The sequence below is a fragment of the Typha angustifolia genome, chromosome 3 (genome assembly GCF_048772165.1).
Source record: "Typha angustifolia cultivar Huaian chromosome 3, ASM4877216v1, whole genome shotgun sequence".
Lineage (NCBI taxonomy): Eukaryota > Viridiplantae > Streptophyta > Magnoliopsida > Poales > Typhaceae > Typha > Typha angustifolia.
In genome coordinates this window covers 1781918-1801107 of record NC_133241.1, presented here as the reverse complement: position 1 = coordinate 1801107, position 19190 = coordinate 1781918, and the positions used below count along the sequence as shown (strand labels likewise).

Sequence of the window (19190 nt, the reverse complement as noted above, 5' to 3'; positions counted from 1 at the left end):
GTCCTTTAATGACTAAATAGATGCTAAGTGTTGTAAAAGATGGAGGTTAGAAGCTAGAAGAGACCGACACGTTAATGGCTAGAGATAGGGCCCGACTCTATTTTTTTATAAAAATTTCAAATTTGCCCAATAAGTATTATTCAATAATTTTAATTCCAGTTGTATTCTTTATTAAATAATATAATTAGTTATGATTTAGTTTTACTAATCAATTTTTAATAAAAATAGTACCGTTGGAAAGTTCTCATCAAGACCTTTAAATAAGTATAATATTAAATTATTTTTGAGTTAATTTAAATTAAATATTTTTATTATTTATAAAAACGAGTCTAATATTTTATTATTTATAACATAAATATTTATTATTATTTAAAATCAATGTGTCCTAAAATATAATTACTTATAATTAATTTCCACTATAAACATTAAATATTAAAATACATATATAAAATACATCAAATAAAAAATACATTAATATTATGGATATGACTTACCGATCGGAGCAATATTTATTTTCAAGTCGGAGGTATAAATGAGGCGAATACAGTCAAGAAAAAAGAAGTGGCTAGGGAACCATTAGCTTCGGAGATAATTTACCAGACTATTAAATATATATTATTTTATTATTAAATATTAATTTATGCTTATTTTATGTAATGTGATTTGATATTTTTAGTTAATGATATATGTAATGCTTGTTTCAATGTTTATTTTGTAATGTAAATTCGATACATTTAATTAACAAATTAGTAATTTAAAATTATTTCTGAAACTATTGGACATTAGTCTTATTTTAAAAATCTCGATTTTCTAACCATATATTTTTTATTAAAAAATAATAACGCTAAGAAGACCTATTAAAAAATTTAAAATAGATAATATAAATATAAATATATATTATATTATTATTTTAATAAATACAGAGCCTGGTGCATTGGAGTGCACCACGCTCTTGGCTCCATATTGACTCCATATTTGAAGCCTCTAATATGGAGCATCTGTTGGAGATGCTTTAATTTTAACAAAAAAATTTTAAGAGTTTTAAGGTCATTTTATTTCTCCAATTACTTAACTTATCTATATAATAATTTATTATTAAAAAAACTAATGATGTAGTGTTTTTGAGAAATTTTAAGCAAAATATAGGGTCAAATGATAAATATCTGTATGATAGGGTATTAATGATAATAAATACAAAACATAACATGTTTTTGATAAATTTACTTAAAGTCTAATTAATATTTAACTTTTGTGGTGATACAAGATAAAGTGTTGCTAACTGTTAATGTCAGTAACAAAAACAAAAAAGTTACTAGAATTTTTTGCAGCAATTTAATACATATTTCCACTACTTGATAAAATTTACCAACACTAAAAAATAATTGCTACTAAATATCTAGTGGTGGCAGCATTAGAAATTAAAGTGGTTATAAAGAATTCACTTTAGCAGTGCTAGTTTTACAACAACAATTTATTAGCAGCATTTTAGAAATTGCCACTGAGAAAAATGTTGCAAAATCTCAACTTTATAGTAATGACCATAAAAGTGCCCCCACTCTTATGACAACTCATTCATCATCTAAAAATAATGATGGTCTAGAGGATGATGTGGTGGTGGTCATTGTAATGAAATATATGTTGGTGAATAAATTTTAGCAGAAGGATGTAGAGGACAAGGGGTCAAAGAAGAAAAATAAAAATGAGAATTGAAGAGTTAAAAAGAAATACTGATGAGTTTTGTTTGGGATTAGATTTTCAAAAAAAAATAGAAGGAGACAAGAGGTCAAAGAAAGGTGTATTTTTGTTTATAATTAATTATATTAGATATAGCACAATTTTCTATTTAGAAACTCAAACAACATATTAACATAATGGCTTATTTTTATTTAATAATTCTAAATAGGTTGGAAGTGAAAATCTATTACAAACTGGCCAAATTCGATCCACAACGATTTTGGACTTTCTAAAACCCATAATTTCTGAAGGAATCTGTGCATAATCTAATCGACAGATCCTTCTAAATTTTGGATATATTGTTGATCTTGGAGAGAGCTTTCCAATGAATTCAAGATCATAGAATTTTGACGGTTAAATCTCAAGATATCGATAAAAACATTGATCGGAGGTCAATTAGATTCTAGCTTGATAATTATGCAATAGCTAGATAGATGCTAAGTTTACTCCTTAGTATAAAGGGGGAGAAGTTGTTGTAGAAGAAGGTGGTTAGAAGCTGGAAGAGGCTAACAAAAAATTTAGGCGGTGGAAAAAGGGAGAAGGAAGATAGGAGAGGACGCCAATGGCTAGAGACAAGTTGAGAGACAGATAAGACTAAAGCCAATTCAAATATTTAAGAGAAACTTAAATTATGGTTTTCTCCATATATTTATAGAGGTTCACGCTAAGGACTCACCAACTAAGTTAAATAACTATAACAAACCCTAACAAGCCTACAACTTTTGTCACGGTGTATTCGAATGCGCTCGATCGCGTCTAAATATAGAATTTCCGTTCTCTATCGCTGTGAACGTATGCAGGCGTTCAAACGACCTCGTTCGATGGCACGGTTTACGTTTTTGATTTTTGCAGGTGTTTCCATCCTCATTTAACGCAGTCTCTGCGTTTGAACGCACTCCGACAAAAATAATTTTATTACTTCTAATAAAACTCAAGCAGATAAATAGACTCATCGCAATGAACCCAATACCACGAGTGAACTTAATATGGATCAAATCGTATCAAAATAACTCGCTACTCAAGGGTCTAATTAAAACTAAATTTTACGTTTCACAAAAGTGGGATATTTGCATAAAAAGCCATTTATAAATTTTAGTAATAAGCAAGATTGGAATTTTAGAGGTAATAAGTTATTTTCGCAATTCGTACTATTGGGAAATATGACCGGAAAACTCAAACGGGTCAGTCCCGTAACGTCCATCATCGTACCTCTAGTTATTGGGACGTCTCGTTTTTTTAGAAGCCCTCTGGGATCATTCGTTCTCTCTCTCACCCCCCGAGATCTACCCCATTCGATCGCCAAAATTCTTGCCTTAGGGTTTCGCGGCTTCAATCGAGGGATCCGCTGCGAGCTCGATTCGGTCGCTGTGATGAAGGGCTCGTCGCAGAAGGATCTCGCAGTGTACGATTTCAACGAGGAGGAGGAGGCCGTGGAAGCCGCTTCCGAGGAGTACACGGCGAAGCTGCAGTCGAAGTTGAGCCCTAGGATGGAAGATGGGCTCACCAAGTACAACTTCCTCCATGCCTGTAAGCCAAATTCCTCACCCCGAAACCCTAATTGGGATTTCGTTAGTGGTTGTTTACATTCGTTAATATGTGGTTGAATTGTGTTGAAACCTCAATCCCATGTGAGAGTCCTTCTGGGATTAGTCCGAAAGATAAAAATTGGCTCAGCACTCTAAAAGTTGCGCCTATAGCCGGTGCCAACTAGATGAATACGACACTGCCACTTGAGAAGTTCGTACACTTGGAAATTATGCCTTGATCAGTTTCCTCCCACTAATTTGAAGAGAAACGGGCATCTATTGCCAAATATATCGCTATATTTTTCAATGTTTGGATAAAAGGCATTTGGAGTGTAGAAATATAGTCTAGTGGGAGCACTGATTTCATTCCAATGATGGGAAAAGAATTCTTGCGCTTTGGACCAAAAAATTATTCTCCTAACCTTTGCTTCTGTGGGTATTTATCAATAGTTCTTAGGGGTGTCTATGCGCTGAATAGGCATGTCCACCAAGTTAAGTTGTGCAATTACAGTCAGGTTGCTTATTTGAATTAATCCAGATCAAGAAAACGGATTGAGCATCAAATGCTTTGTTGGTTTTGATTATTTTATGATTGGAAAAAAAGAATTAAGCTGACAGAAACATACAACAACTAAGTCAACTCCAATAAGAGTCATTTAGATATATCTGTCTTTTCATTGGTAGGAAGAATTAAAGCATGATTGATATGCTCGTTGGATAATGTGCAAACCTAAACACCAATTGATATTTTAGGATTTCTGTTGCACCACATGGAACTGTGTCAAGGGCCACAATGCAAAAGCTTAGATAGAGAGAAATCGATAGAGGAGGGAGGCAGAGGTCTAAATCCCATAAAGAAGGAAGGAGAGGAGAAGACAACCATGTTTGATGTTTCTTAAGCTAGTGGATCATATACTAAGCTTAGCATATCGCTAAATTGTTGATTTGATTGTCATCATTACGGTCTCTCTGCTCTCTTTCTTCTTCTTTGAAAGCCTTGAAACAAAACTATCCCCATCTTTTCTTTTTGGGTCTAGAGATGATGATTGGTCTAATGGCTGATATAGGTACATTTTTGTTCTCTTCTCTCTATTTGTAACAGAACATGTGTAAAATTTTCATTGCCTGCTTTTTGCAGCATGAAATATGTTGCTTGTTATGTTGTTATTAATCATCTTTATGAAATCTCTGCTCTTCTTCTTCCTCTCCGAAACACCTCGAAATGGAACCATACCCATCTTCCTTTTTGCTTTAGGGCTAGTGATGGTGATAGAATTGACAGCTAGGACAGGTAGTTTTTTTGCTATCCTCTCTATTTGGAATAGAACATGAGGAAATTTTTCGTGCCCGCCTTTTGTGGCATGAAATATGCTGCTCGACATGCATAGTGTATGGCAATGCTTGGGTTGAGCCTCTTATGTGATGTGTACAGTACTCTGCGCTCTCACCCTATATGTTTTGTAACATGGGTCTCTACGTGTTTTCAAAGGGGCTCATGTTGAGACATTAAGCTTCTTTGAGCAATGGAATTTAATTCTTTGAATTCCGCAGAAACTAGAACAGGCCAAAAGCCTTCGTTATTGAGTCATTTCTGTGACTCATTTGTCATCATGCTAGCGAAAAGTAAACCCAACATAACCTTTATATGGAAATTTGGAGGGAAGAAAAATTTGAATATAAATGTTCAAGAAAATGGTGCATGCACCTTTGCATGCAGCCGAATATATGGATTCAGTCTAGTATCTAGGAGTGGAAATGAGCTGAGCCTGAGCGAGCTAGCTCCAGCTCAAGCTCGGCTCGAAATTGATTTTGAGCCTCGATTTTAGGCTCAGGCTCGGCTCAGCTCAATTCGAGCCGAGCCAGATTGAGCCTGAGCCAAGCCAATAATTATTTAAGCTGAATTAAACTTAAGTAGTTAAATTTTATAAAACTTTATGAAAGTTTAAAATTTAAAAATTTAACCTAGAACATTAACTTTTAAATTTTAAAAATTTAATATAACACTATTTAAAATGGCAAGCCAACCAAGAACTATTCAAATTGAACTTAGTTAAACTAAACAAAACTTTACTAAAACTAGAAATTTAAAGATTTAACTTGTAAATTATAAGAATGAGTCAATAATACATAAAGTACCATCAAATTATCAAAATAAAAATAAGCATCACACAGATTTTAAATTTTGACACAGAACTATTTATCAAAATTTGGCTCAAAACAAATGTAAATTTTGACATCCAAATTATAAGTCTATCACTTGCAAAATATTACAATAAAAATTACTTCTCACTCACCAAATATTACAATAAAAGTTAGTGTCATGCCAAACATTACAATTAAATTTATTTGTCATTTGCAAAATGTTGCAGTCAGTGACTCTTAGAACCAGAAGGAAGCTTGATCTTGTACCTGCATAAAAAATAAGTATAATAAGCTTTAGATTGTTTAGCTGACAGAAAAAACATTAATAAAAGATCAGAGATGATGAGTAATGATAATCTAAAGTTGACTCATAGAAAAGAAGCATGAGACCAATCTCTACAGCTCTACTCATGTTACATATTATATGCATGAAGACCATCATGGAAAAGATACATCCGAGACCATTAGATCTGAATATCAAACTAAAGAAGAAATAATTTTACAAAGCTTCATCATTATTAGAAAGAAGAAATCAATCTATGGTGCCCGAATATCACACTACCTTAGGAATCTTCATGAACACATCAGCGAACACATTAAGATGGGGCATTAGTAGCTACCTATTATACTACTCTCTCACATTAATTTACATAATGATCGAAAACAAAGATTTAGCTGCATAAATAATTGACAGTGAGCATATTAAGATGTAAACAATAATATTAATTAGTGCTTAATGCCGACAGAGGATGAGGTTTGCTGATGGAGGAGGTTGGGTGGAGGAGGAGGAGGACGACGACGAAGAGGCGATGGCTTGAGAAGGAGAAGGATGAGGTAATCTCCCGGAGGAGGATGAGGTTTGCCGACAATGGAGAAGGAAGGGGAGGCTTGTCGACGATGGAGGATTGGAGGAGGATGAGGACGAGGCGGCTCCCCAAAGGAGAAGGAGGCTCACAAACAGTGGAGAACTAGAGGAGGAGGATTTGAAGGAGGTGGCGGGGTGACTGAGTGAGTGAAAGGGATTGGGATTTGGGAAATAGGGTTTGTGAGTAGTGCTCAGTATATATACCAAGCATAGTTTCCAGTTTTCGCCGATCCTGAGTGGGATTGGCTGGCTGGTTTCGGCCGTACAGCAGCAGTTGTGCTACTAGCTGCAGCCATCAGCTGTTAGTTGCTGCTGATGCTGCTAGTTGCGGTTGTCAGTAGCTAGAGAGAGAGAGAGGGAGAGAGAGGGAAAGAGGAAGAGAGAGTGAAGGAGAGAGAGGGAGAGAGAGAGGGAAAAAGGAAGAGAGAGTGAGGGAGAGAGAGGGAGAGAGAGGGAAAAAGGAAGAGGGTGAGGGAGAGAAAGAGAGGGAAAGATAGAATGAAAGAGAAAATGTGGGAGAGAATGGATACTTCAGACTAATAGTCAGAGAGATAGAAAAAAGAGAGGGAGGAAGAAAGATTTTTTACTTTTAGGCTTTATATGTGAGTAATTATTATTTCTTATTTTCTTATAATTTTTTCTAAATTTTTAGAATTTTCTCAACATTTTGAAATAATATTTAGAATTTTATTTAATTAAAATAGTATAATCCAATACAGGCAGCCGATACGGCTTATACGGCCTATACGATCGATACATATCGTTTTTCCGGACGGTCGATCTCGATATCAATTTTCGAAACTTTGATACCAAGTCTATTGAGTCGAGCCTTAGTGAGCCAGCTCTGGCTTAGGCTCGGCTCTAAATTAATTTTAAGCCTAAAATTGAGGCTTAGGCTTGGCTCAGCTCCAGTCGAGTTGAGTCGAGCTGAGCCCGAGCTTCAGTCGAGCTAACTCCGAACCGCTCGTTTATTTTGACACCCCTATTGGTATCTATCCTACATAGATTCCATCCTTAGAGGACTTATCAGAGTATGGGCAGTATAATGTTTATAGTGTACTTGAGCAGGTTGTTGATTCCTATGCATTGTCGGTGGATATTAGAGGGTGAGCATTAAGAGAATACTTTTTATTATACAACCTGTACAGAAAATTCTATGTATAAATATTTGTGGCTCTTATATTGATTATTCGTTTTTTGAAATTAAAATTTGAAACTTGTTTTGCATTAAATCGATTACTAATTATAGTGTCGACAATTTAATTAGGTATTTAAAATTCTCTATTCCTTTTTTCTCTCCATTCTTTTTTGTGTTTCCATTTTGTGTTACACATTGTTTTATGTTTTTATTATATTTAAAATGTTGTATTTGCATCGACAATGTATTGCATATTTGTCGGCGTGTGCACCTATTGACCGCATAAGCGTTATTAGGTACTTTTCCAGCCCTTACATTCGATATAATTATATAACTTTATGCCATTTTAAAAGCATATATGGAATTTTGTGATTTGCCCCTCTAGCAGAAGCTTCTGCCCTGGTGTATCCTTCTATGCCAATTTGGTGTTTTTCACTTCTTTGTTGGAAACTGGAAAGTATGCTTTCTGAGGTTATTTATTGGGCCATCAAATTAAGATTTCTATTTATAGTTCTCATGCACCGTGTTGTCCTGTAATCCTACTTGCTTTGGCAGTTTAACTTTGAGATAGTTACTTATAGGTGTCAATAACCCTTTTAGTTCAATTTCATCAAGTTTTCTTTCAGGTATTCATCTTCTTTTTTCTGTTCTAGAACTTGATTTTTGGCTACTTACCTGTCCGTTTTGCAGTTACGGCAGGCCTGAATTTCAAGGGAACAGATGTCACTGACATTTTATGTGTAGATTTGCATGGAAGAGATAATATGCCACAATCATATGCATTAGAGTCACCAGAAACAAATCTGACATCTTTGGATGAGAAAGCTGAGTCAGATGAGCATGGCCACTTACGTTCAAATGAATTTGAGCCCATGAGTCTGACAAGAGAGCATTCTGCTGTTGCCAAAGATTCTAGTCTTTTGACAGAACTTCGACCTAACGTACTTTAAAATTGTTATTTAGTCTTGCACAGTCTTTTTTGTTTTTTGAGCACTACATTGGTCTACTAGTATTCTCACTGGTTTTTGGTTGGATTTGTCAGAAAATGGTGGTTGATATGATTTCAGATGATGAAGAATGCTGGACATCAGGATTTGAATCTTCATCAACTACCGATTCCGATATTCCTAGAAATGCAGGTCAGCTTTTCTCCTAACATTGCTGTTTATACTGGATCATATTGTGATAACCACATCTTTCTGTTCAAATTCAGGTTACTTAGAGCAGCCAGTATCAGATGGTTGTTATGCTGCTTATGACGAAATGGTAAGAATTTCCATGTGAAATATCTTCTGGTTGTGTATGATGCATGTTCATGCTATTTGAAATTTATTATTATTATTATCAACCAGTATATTTGATTTGGAGCTAAGGATTGGTCGATAATTTAATTTCTATTGGAATTTGATAAGTGTATCTCATTGTTTATCTTGAAAAATATCTCCATTTCTTATATATCTTAGTATGATATGTTGTCCTACAATACTCTACTTTATACGCCGCAGAAGATATATAAATGTCCGATTAAAGTTTACTTTTTAACCGATAATCTAGGTTATAAGTAGAACTTCACATATTTGCAGATTAGAGATATATTACCTTTAAGAGTTGGAAGACCTTTGCAGACTTTGAACTTTGAAGTATGATATGCTGGACCTAAAAGTCATTGTATACGCATTCATTAAAATCTTTGGTGTATTCACACTGCAAAAGGATTGGGTTTTTTCTTAAATCAACAACTTGATAACTGCTTAAATTTTGTTCTATATGCTGCAGACAAGGCATTTTAAGAAATGGTGGACTTAAAATGTTGCATTTGACTTATATCAGCTTAAGGTCAATATAAAAACATTGTTGATTACATGTAACAATCATAATGAGCAAGAATTTTGGGAGTTGTTCTCATCTCTTTGTTTATAGAATTTTTTTGTTTATGTTAAGTTGAAATGAAGAAGGTGGCGATCCATTACAAGTGGAATTCTAGCTTAAGTGACACGAAATGGCATATTTTATACCTTCAAGCACGTTCCTAGTGACATATTCGTGCTAGGAAGGAGGGGGATAGACTTGCATTGCCACCTTCTATCTCACTGCGCTTTTCTACTTGTAGCTCATCATGCTACCGTCTACACTGTGTATGTTGAGCGATACAATGTCTTGTTGTTTAGCATGTCTACTATAGGCAACTATTTATCTTTGCAACGTTTATTCCTTGGATAATGCAATTTGGAGATTGTCTTTATGAATGTAGGTATCATTAAATGGATATTCCATTAAAGGCCTAATCCTACTCTTATCTATGATAATGGTTAAAGCAACGATTGCCATGCTAGTGGCATGCCCCTACATATTACTAGCACGCATTTATAATATTTTTAATAAATTTTTTAGGATATTTAGAGATATTTTGGGTCTTTAGTATGTCAATCTTTAGTTTTTGGTTTAAATATATGTAGTAAAATCTATATTATAATGTTTAATCTTTAAATTATTTTTGTAAATGACCTAATTTAGCAACACTTAAATATATATATTATTCAACACATAAAATGATTGAATACATTCATTAAAACTAATATTAATGATCGAACACTCCATAATAAAATTGAACGTATAATAACATCCAACATATAATGTTAATTGATAATAATTGAAGTTAAAACTAATATCTAATTGAATGTAAAATGATGAAGAGGATCGAAGACTTCATTTGTCGGCACAAAAATAATACAAGAATGTTGCATTAAATACTATCGATATTTTTTAAAACTCATCCATTTATATTAATTGATAATAGTTCAAGTTAAAACTAATATCTAGTTGAATGTAGAATGATGAGGAGAATCGAAAACTTCATTTGTTGGCACAAAAATAACATTCAACACATAATATTAATTGATAATACTTCAAGTTAAAACTAATCTAATTGAATGTAGAATAACGAGGAGAATTGAAGACTTCATTTGTCGGCACAAAAATAACATAAGAATGTTGCATTAAATACTATTGATATTTTTCAAAACTCATTCATTAATAGTATTGCTCATTGTAACGTCTCATATAGTCTTCATATAAATAGAAATTTTATAATTCTCCTATGATATGATATAGATATTGAATATGCACGGGAACAATTGGCACCGGTATTAGCATAGACACACTATAAACATATGTAAATTGTGGATATAGAGTATAATAAGGGTGTTGTGGCTCTGTGGGTATAATTGATATAATGTTAATGATGATGAGCTCATATCATCTTGTGTACGTACCTATCGTAATATCTTGTTATTTACAGACTCAAGTCCTCCGTTAAAACAATACCTTTATGAGAAAGTTGTGTAATAAGGACGGATATCTCATCTCTATTATTATTGCACCAGACTAAGTCTTGTCATTATCACCATCACTATCTTTGTCATCATCATTATTATTTCTAGTCTCATTATCATCAATTTTATATAAACTTTCTAAATGATCACTTGATTAGTTAATTTGATAGTAATTGATGAAAATAGAAAAAATTAAGAAAAAGGGCTCCACATGGCATAATGACGTATCACATGGCGGTGCCAAATGACACGGCTCGACACGGGGTTGTGCACTGGCACACCCCTCGCTAAGTGCTGTGCCACTATTGGCATGGGGCATGCTGACCAACATAGCCATCCATGGGTTAAATGTCTAAATAATGCATATGTTGGACAATTTTTTACCTCTAGTGCCTATTGAACATATGCACCTTTCTTTAAAAAATGATCAAGAACATATCTGTAATGAAGTCTGTATTTTTGATACTCATGAGGAAATACCATTTTGGACATGCTTACGTAAACCTCTCGATATGCCCATCATGTGCCTTCCAAGCACTTGTGAGTTGCACATGCCGGGTCTGATGTGATGCTACACTGGTCGGTTAGTTGCCCTGATTCTTTATTCCTCAAATACCATGAGCATACATATGTATGCATAAGTCCAGAGCATTCACGAAATACTATTATTGAACATTCACCATATCTGGCAAGTCATACATGACCACAACAGACCATCAAGAAATTGAACTCACAAATAAGTATCGTATATACAGGACTACGTGACATGGCAATAGGTATCTAAACATCTGGTAATCATTATTTGACTCCATCTTCTTATCCTCATCTGAGACATGATTATAGTGGGAGTATATTCCTAATAATAATTTGCATAGTTATGCAGTTATATTACTCAGCCGACTCATTGTAATATCTTGAGTTATTATTTTGCATTTGCATCTCCCTTTGTTCAGATTTGATATTAATCAGTCGCTACAAGTTGTTTTTTCTTTCTATATTGCAGATTGAAAATGATCCAGCAGTTACGGTTCATCCTGATTTTGTCACTTATGGCACCACCTTGTATGTGGAACCTCGATTAACCTTCTTGGCTGATTGCATTAAGATTGAGTATGCGGATTCAGGTGGAGATGATGAGAATATTGTTATCGAGTTGGGGATCTCTGAGATCATTCATATTGATTGTCAGTGGACTGAAAGTGTGAGCTATCACCCTGGATTAGAAATTAAACTCTATTGCTTCATCCTCCATGCTTTATTTGGCTGTGACATCCTTGTCTTATTCAGGTTGAAGCTGCTTTGGTGAGAATTTCTCTTCGAGCTAACACAGAGGATGAAAATGAGAAAGAACGTAAGGTTTTTGTGCTCCCTGTTTTATTGTTTATGTTCAGTATTCAATTCCTATTAATTCTTGATCTTTTTTATCTTTAAACTTTGATCTATCTTCAGTATTAGATAGAGCTTGCTTATTTCAGATGTTTTTCAGTAGATAATTATTGTAGCTTTATTATGTGGAATCTATTGGCTTTATTATTTAATCTGGGTATCACAATCATGTCTTTCCTTTGCAGTTGAGAACAATATCTTTTTTAATGGTTGTGTGAGTTGGGACAACATTCTAGTGTCTTCTGATATACGAAATTTCCAGCTTGTGCAAAGTTCATATTTTATCGACTGGGCAATATCTTGTTGAAGCTAGTGATAAAGGCCTCTTGTACATATAACATAGGTATTTTTAGGTTTTCGTGGGAATTGTAAGAAAATTCTGAATTTCTCCTAGTGTTACTCTGTACCTATCGTGGAAACCTAATTGACTTTCTTTCTTTTCTCTTAGTATAGATGTATGAACTTTCATGCTGCTTTACTTGTTACCTGAGTATGATTGTGTTGTTAGATATACTGTTATGTTATTATAAGTTGCAATTTTCTAATCTATTAGTTGATTGCAAGATTTTGATGATCTTTCTGTTGCAAGTTGAACTGATATTATCTTTTTCGTTGACGTTATACCTAGAATTTGGCAAGGTAAGATTTGCTGTGGCAGATTTGCATTGGTTGGAGAAAGAGCAAAAGATCAAGATTCTCGCACAAAGATACCGGGATATATGGAAGTCAATTTCACAGTAAGATCTTAGAATTCATTCTTTATGTATTTCTGTTAATAAAAGTAGCATCAGCTCTTTGATTCTTAGCCCAAATTTAATGCCTCAAGCAAGCTATTTCCCATTCAATTTTGATTTGGGCTAGAGATCATGGTTAAAGTTGAGAAGGCTTTAAGGAAACATAACATTTAATTAAATTTTATTTACGCTTGCCAAACTTTTGGTCAGCACTAGGCAAGAGAGGACTTCTTGGATAACTATGTTGTCATTTGCATTTCGGAAGATGGTTTAAAATGCACAGTTTACGCTCATCCATCCAAGCAGCAACTGTCATTAATTTACTTAAATTCTTAAATATGTAGAAAGATGATAAACTCTTGGCCAATGTGGAAGATAATAATTCAATATTTCACCTGCTTTAAGCTCCAAGGCTTGTGTAAGGAGAGGCAAAAGAAATACAAGCCCATTTTTAGTGCACCTTCTTAGGTTATTTTGACTCTTTAGGTACAGGTAATTAGATGAATTTGTTTATTTTGTATTCTGGTTTGAGTGGTTTCTTCTAGACCATTCTTTGAAATTGTAAAAGGAAATGAAAAATAAAAATTTAAGAATGTATGTAGTCTTCTTAGTTTGATATTGATCAATGCATCAGAAATACCATTTTAGAACTGCTTTTGGTAATAGTATAAAACATGTGCAAGTATTACGTGATGTGCTCACAAAAAAGAAATGTCATGCTCCTCAGGGAATTGAACCAATTGTAGAACATGATGGTACCATCTACTCCCGTGTCCTCTCTTAGAAAGATAATCTAACTCTACTATCTCTAGTTTGTGCCAATCTCATAATTCTTTTGTTTTGTAATGCCAGTGATGACTTGGTTTGGGAAAGTGATGACATGGAGCCCAATTTGCTATTTCCAAGACAATACTTTACTGGGTGAGTGTTTTTATTATTATTTTTGGTACCATTTAGTTGTGCAATCTTCTTAAAAACTTTTATTTACTGGTAGCATACTCAAAACATATGCTATGCGCATGAGTGCGTTTGTTTGTTAGAAGGATCTACATGTAGTTAATTCTTGTCTCTTCCTCCATGCAGTACATATGTCCATGAGCAATCAATTATGAACTAAATAGTAAATATTGTCTCTTAGTGTACATGCATAGCATATTGGAAAGCATTTAATTTGCATGTACTTGGTCAATGTATGGTTTTATTTAGATTTGGCGACTTTCCAAGATGAGGGTTTCCATTGAAGCGATTTTTTTTGTCCCGCAAGGTTTGAAGTTTTTATTTCAGTTTTAGTTTCTCGTAATGTTTCGAGATTTCAGTTTGTTTCCTCTGTGGTTTGATTGAATATTGGGTTCACAGTCATGATATTGATAACTGTATAAAGACGTACAATTTCTTTCAGGATGTTTAGCTTTTTTTTTTGTGCATTTCCTACCTTATGCTAAATAATAGAAGGTTCTGTCCCAGCATTGTGGAGCCATTTGAGGACGTTATCTACCCCAGAGGAGATCCTGATGCTGTCTCTATAAATAAAAGAGATATTGAGCTGTTACTACCGGAGACCTTTATCAATGACACCATCATTGATTTTTACATCAAGTAAGAATTATGCAATTGCATGTTCTTTTTCAGTGTTAGAATTAGTATTCCTGTGTTAGGAGGTTCCTGTATGTTTAACATCCTTGACTGTTGAATATGTTCCTTTTGGGTCTAAAGAAGCCTGATAAGTTCAGATTTTGTGACCTTATTAGTTTGATCTAATTTATTAGGATGGTTGGAGCCTGATATTAACAAAATCCTGGAGGCATGTATTCTGGTTTTGTAACATAAATAATAAAGAATCACATAAATTTTGTTGTGCACAGACTCTCATTATATGAAGTACGATAATGTTATCCTTTTCCTATGCACATAAAGTACTTCCTTTTTTTTGGAAGTTAGATTTCTGTAATATTTTTTAATCCACAAATAGGTCTAAGCAACCCACAGATTAGTCTGCTTTCAATTATTTTTCCTTGCTGATGCCTGTGAATGATCTGGATGAATGGATTCACATTGTCATGCCAGATGTGAAGCAAATTAAACTCAAGATGGTTTTGATAAAAGAATCACATTTATCTGTCGCTTTTGATAACTTTTTTTTTTGGTTATTATCAAATTTAACTGAATACTGCCTTATCAACCTATCTGTATTGTTCCCTCCTCTCCTTCTATCCTTCCTTCAGTTGTTTCCAGAAAAGTTCATGGGAGCTTCATGGCTGCTATGATAACTTTGAGCCTTCTGTCAACGTCATATATCTCATCAATCTTTTAGGTGAACTAGGTTCATTTTGGTGCAAACATGACAATGAAGGGTCATATCTACAAGGAGCTGCAGGACATTTTGATTTGATGCTATTTTGAGTATCTTCATCTTCTTTCAAGGGCTAAACACTTACAATCTTATTATTTTCTTTTTGTAGAAGATTTTTTAGTATCTTTTGGTAACAAATGCCAAAAAGAGTATGGAGTCATTGATTCCATCCATATATTCATTTCTTCTCTATGAATCCCTATTATGGTAAGTTCGAGTTTGAGGGACTACTGAAGCCTAAGGATATGAATCTACTCTTCCTAATCTCACTTAAGTATATAATAATGCTTATGCAGATTGTAAACTCTTGGAACGGTGCAGATGGCATAAATATGTGCCAACTGAAATATAATAGGCTGAAATTGCACAAGGATTTACTGGGTTTATTTCATAGGATGCTGATAAGCAGATATCAATTGAAAGATCATCTATCTATCATTATATGAAAGATCATTTATCTACAATTCTACTTTGTTATTCATATATTGTAGAAATTTCTCTCAGGAAGTGTTGGATTGCTTCCCAAGGCCGTTACAATTTCTGCAAAATCTTTTTGAGTATAAGCTAAAACTGCAATCAATATTGTCTTTCCTTACCATACGTCTACATTATTAACAGCGTATGGTAGTAGCACATGAATACGTATGGTTCTTGGTAACCCCTACATGTGGGTTGTTCCCATATGCATCGTGTGGCAGAAAGTTAACAATACAAACAGTCTACTAGTATGAAACTTTTATGGTACTGACTGTTGTCTGAGATACCACTTGGTCATTACCTAGGCATCTTAAAATGTTCACATGTGGATTGTCCCCATATACATCGTGTGGCAGAAAGTTAACAATACAAACAGTCTACTGGTACCGACTGTTGTCTGAAATACCACTTGGTCATTACCTAGCATCTTAAAATGTTCACATATTTAGTTTGATAGCCTTAGATGCCTCTTAGCTAATTATATAGAAAGTGTTATGTCTATATCAATTCTTGTGCTTCCCGGTCTTCAAATATAAGAGACTTTTTTGGTGGGTGCTTTGGCTTTTAGGTACTTTAGTTTCAACAGCGTGATCTTGGATGGCAAGGTTCAACATTGACTTGAACCCGACCATGTTTGTATCTTTAGACTGAACATACCCTTAGTTACTCACAAGATTACACAAGTTGTGGTTATGAGGCAAACAGTTAGAACTTGAGATATTTGAATAGAATGCCTACATTTCTTAGAAGTTCTTTTCATATGAAGAAAGGAAGGCAAGGTGAGTGTTACATTGTTCTCTTTATGAAGTTACATAATAGAGTGTTCTGATATTGCACAAAAGGATATGTATATATAGACAGTTCATCCATCCCATTTCACATTTCCGATATTAATTTGACCTTTTTGTCAGTCAGAGACCCATAAAAAGAATTTTATGCATAACATATATTTATTCATATTCTCGGTATACATCTTTTTAAGCAATGATGCGTCAGCAGTAGTGCCAAACTTTAATTGTATAGAGGAACGAGACAATGATTTATTATTTGGGTGCTTTCACTAGTTTCCTTCTACATTTGGGTAAAGAAGCTTTATTGCACGTTACTTATCTTCACGAATCTAATGTAGTTATATAGGGTGGCCGTCGATTAACCATCAGGCAATGCATAATGATAGTCAACTTAGTTGATCAGATTGTAAGATGGCAGAGCATGTTATATGATCGTGTTCTTTGAGGTAACTTCAACGTGTAGGTCCAGTTGAGTTGAATGTGGCGGAAATAAATTTTCTGTTTTTGTCATCATTTTCCCTTTTATAGATAAATTTATAGGCAAGGGACTGCTAATCTTTGAGATGTAGTATGTTTTTCCAATGGAAATATCTTGTTCTGGAATCATCTTCTAGAATTTTATCAAAACTAGAAACTAAATTCAGATCATGCATTTGAAAGTTGCTATAACGTCCATGCCATTGAGCTATCTTTTTTATTTAGAACAAAGAACTTCTGTACATATTTATGTGAAGCTTTTACTAAGACAGATTGTAATTGTGATTTTCTTATTTTCAGATACTTGAAGGACAAGATTCAAGCTAATGAGAAGCAAAGGTTCCACTTTTTTAATAGTTTTTTCTTTCGTAAGCTGGCAGACCTTGATAAGGATCCTGGGAAAGCTTCAGGAGGCAGAGCAGCTTTCCTACGTGTCCGCAAGTGGACTCGAAAAGTAAATATATTTGAGAAGGATTACATTTTGATTCCAGTTAACTTCAAGTAAGAATCTCCTTTTTGTACATTTTATGTGTGAATAAATCACTTTTGACATCTAAGCTTCTAAACTTTGCATTTCAGCCTTCATTGGAGTCTGCTTGTTATTTGTCATCCCGGAGAAATAGCAACTTTTGGGGGTAAGACCTTTTCTATTTGTTCATTCCATTGCAACCTTTTAGTTATTATCTCATGCTTTATGATGTTACAGATGGTGACCTAAAGGAATCACCTAAAGTGCCATGTATTTTGCATATGGATTCTATTAAAGGCAGTCATAGTGGTTTGAAGAACATCATCCAAAGGTAGTTCTTGTTTCAGAAAACTTTCCTAGTTGTATATTGGTTTAGAACTGTCGACATTTAGCATTTGATCTGTCACACGCACACACCATTTTCTTTTGTGGAGGTATAACTTTCTACTCTTCCTTTTTATTTAGTTTGAGAATTGAGAGGGATAACCCAGGTATATCCTTTCTATTCCACCAAGTTGTGTGTTGTGCCAAAATATGGAGGGGACACAGTTTTGATATTTCATTATACGTAAGAAGAAGTTAAAAGGCTTAATCTCTGGATAGCATTTTTTATCAGTACGATTGAACGTGTTTTGTCCTGACACTTCCTTTTCAAAAAAAGCGATTGCTGGTTGATGTCAACCGTTACTAACACTATAGTAGACAAGCATCCCCGATCGCTACCCCTTTGGGATAGTGCCTAATAGAGCGCAAGGTTTATAACACACCTGCAACACTTGATTATCTACCTAGTAACACAATTGATTATCTTTATGTTTCCAATATGCTAAGCTTTTTTATTTATTTTTTATTTTTTATCAACTATATGCTAAACTCAATAACCAAAATATTAGACAGTGCCACAGTGCATCTGTGTAAACTCTTAATTATAAAACATAATCTGGAGATATTATTTACAACATCACAAAAATTGGTATACATATTAAATTTGTAGGTTTTACGTACAACACAAGCCACATAGGTCTAATAACTACCCTTAATAAGGTAGGATACAAAATGTGACAACTAGTAGTATGCTACCAATATAGTGTTGTAGAGGATCCCACTATATGCCCTCACACTTCGTAAGAGTCGAAACAAGAGGAGTAACATAATAAACTCATATCCCAACTCAATAAATAGAACCATTTTAAAAATCGAATATATAATAGAAAATATACAAGAGTAAATAAATAATGATACGATTCGGGCCGAGTCAGAGCTTGAGTTAGCTTGTGGCGATTCGGCTAGTCGGTCATGTACAATTCAGTCTTAACCGATTTATGATTTGCTTTAATTGGGTTCTAGCCGAGTTGGCTAGTCGGTTCAGTTTAAGTCAGATTAGCCTCTGTATATATAAGGAGTGCAGTCCTAGTTATGTCATGCGTATGATGATTTGGGTCTAGTCTTCCTCTTTCTTCGTTGTCTATGAATTCTCCCTCTCGTCTCTTTTTGCCCTAGTTGTCCTTACCTTCTGCATGGTTTTCATCCTTGCCACTGTCGCGGTTGGCCTATCATAGCCGTCATAATCCTTTCGCATACATAGGCCACCACCACCACCATCCCTTGTCGAGCAACCACCACCACTCTACTCGGCCACCCTACCACCACCAGCACCTCCCCGCAACCAGCCACCATCCCTGGTTGCACCTCTCAAGCAGCCCCAAAGCGCAACCTCTATCCAGCCTCTAGTCCTAGCCGGTTTACTAGCCGATTGAATAACCTAGCTG

At 34.5% G+C, this 19190-nt stretch overlaps 1 protein-coding gene across 1 annotated transcript in view; it reads left to right on the top strand.

Moving 5' to 3' along the window:
• Positions 1–2934: 2934 nt before the first annotated feature.
• LOC140780050 (probable ubiquitin-like-specific protease 2B) overlaps positions 2935–19190 on the top strand; it is a 31220-nt gene continuing 14964 nt past the window's right edge. Inside the window, exons 1-12 of the mRNA XM_073125356.1 lie at positions 2935–3261; positions 8096–8346; positions 8448–8544; positions 8619–8671; positions 11741–11938; positions 12025–12088; positions 12752–12860; positions 13710–13778; positions 14322–14453; positions 17253–17453; positions 17532–17587; positions 17659–17752. Of these exons, the coding sequence (XP_072981457.1) occupies positions 3105–3261; positions 8096–8346; positions 8448–8544; positions 8619–8671; positions 11741–11938; positions 12025–12088; positions 12752–12860; positions 13710–13778; positions 14322–14453; positions 17253–17453; positions 17532–17587; positions 17659–17752 (1481 nt within the window). The 5' untranslated portion in view covers positions 2935–3104. The remainder of the gene's footprint in view (positions 3262–8095; positions 8347–8447; positions 8545–8618; positions 8672–11740; positions 11939–12024; positions 12089–12751; positions 12861–13709; positions 13779–14321; positions 14454–17252; positions 17454–17531; positions 17588–17658; positions 17753–19190) is intronic.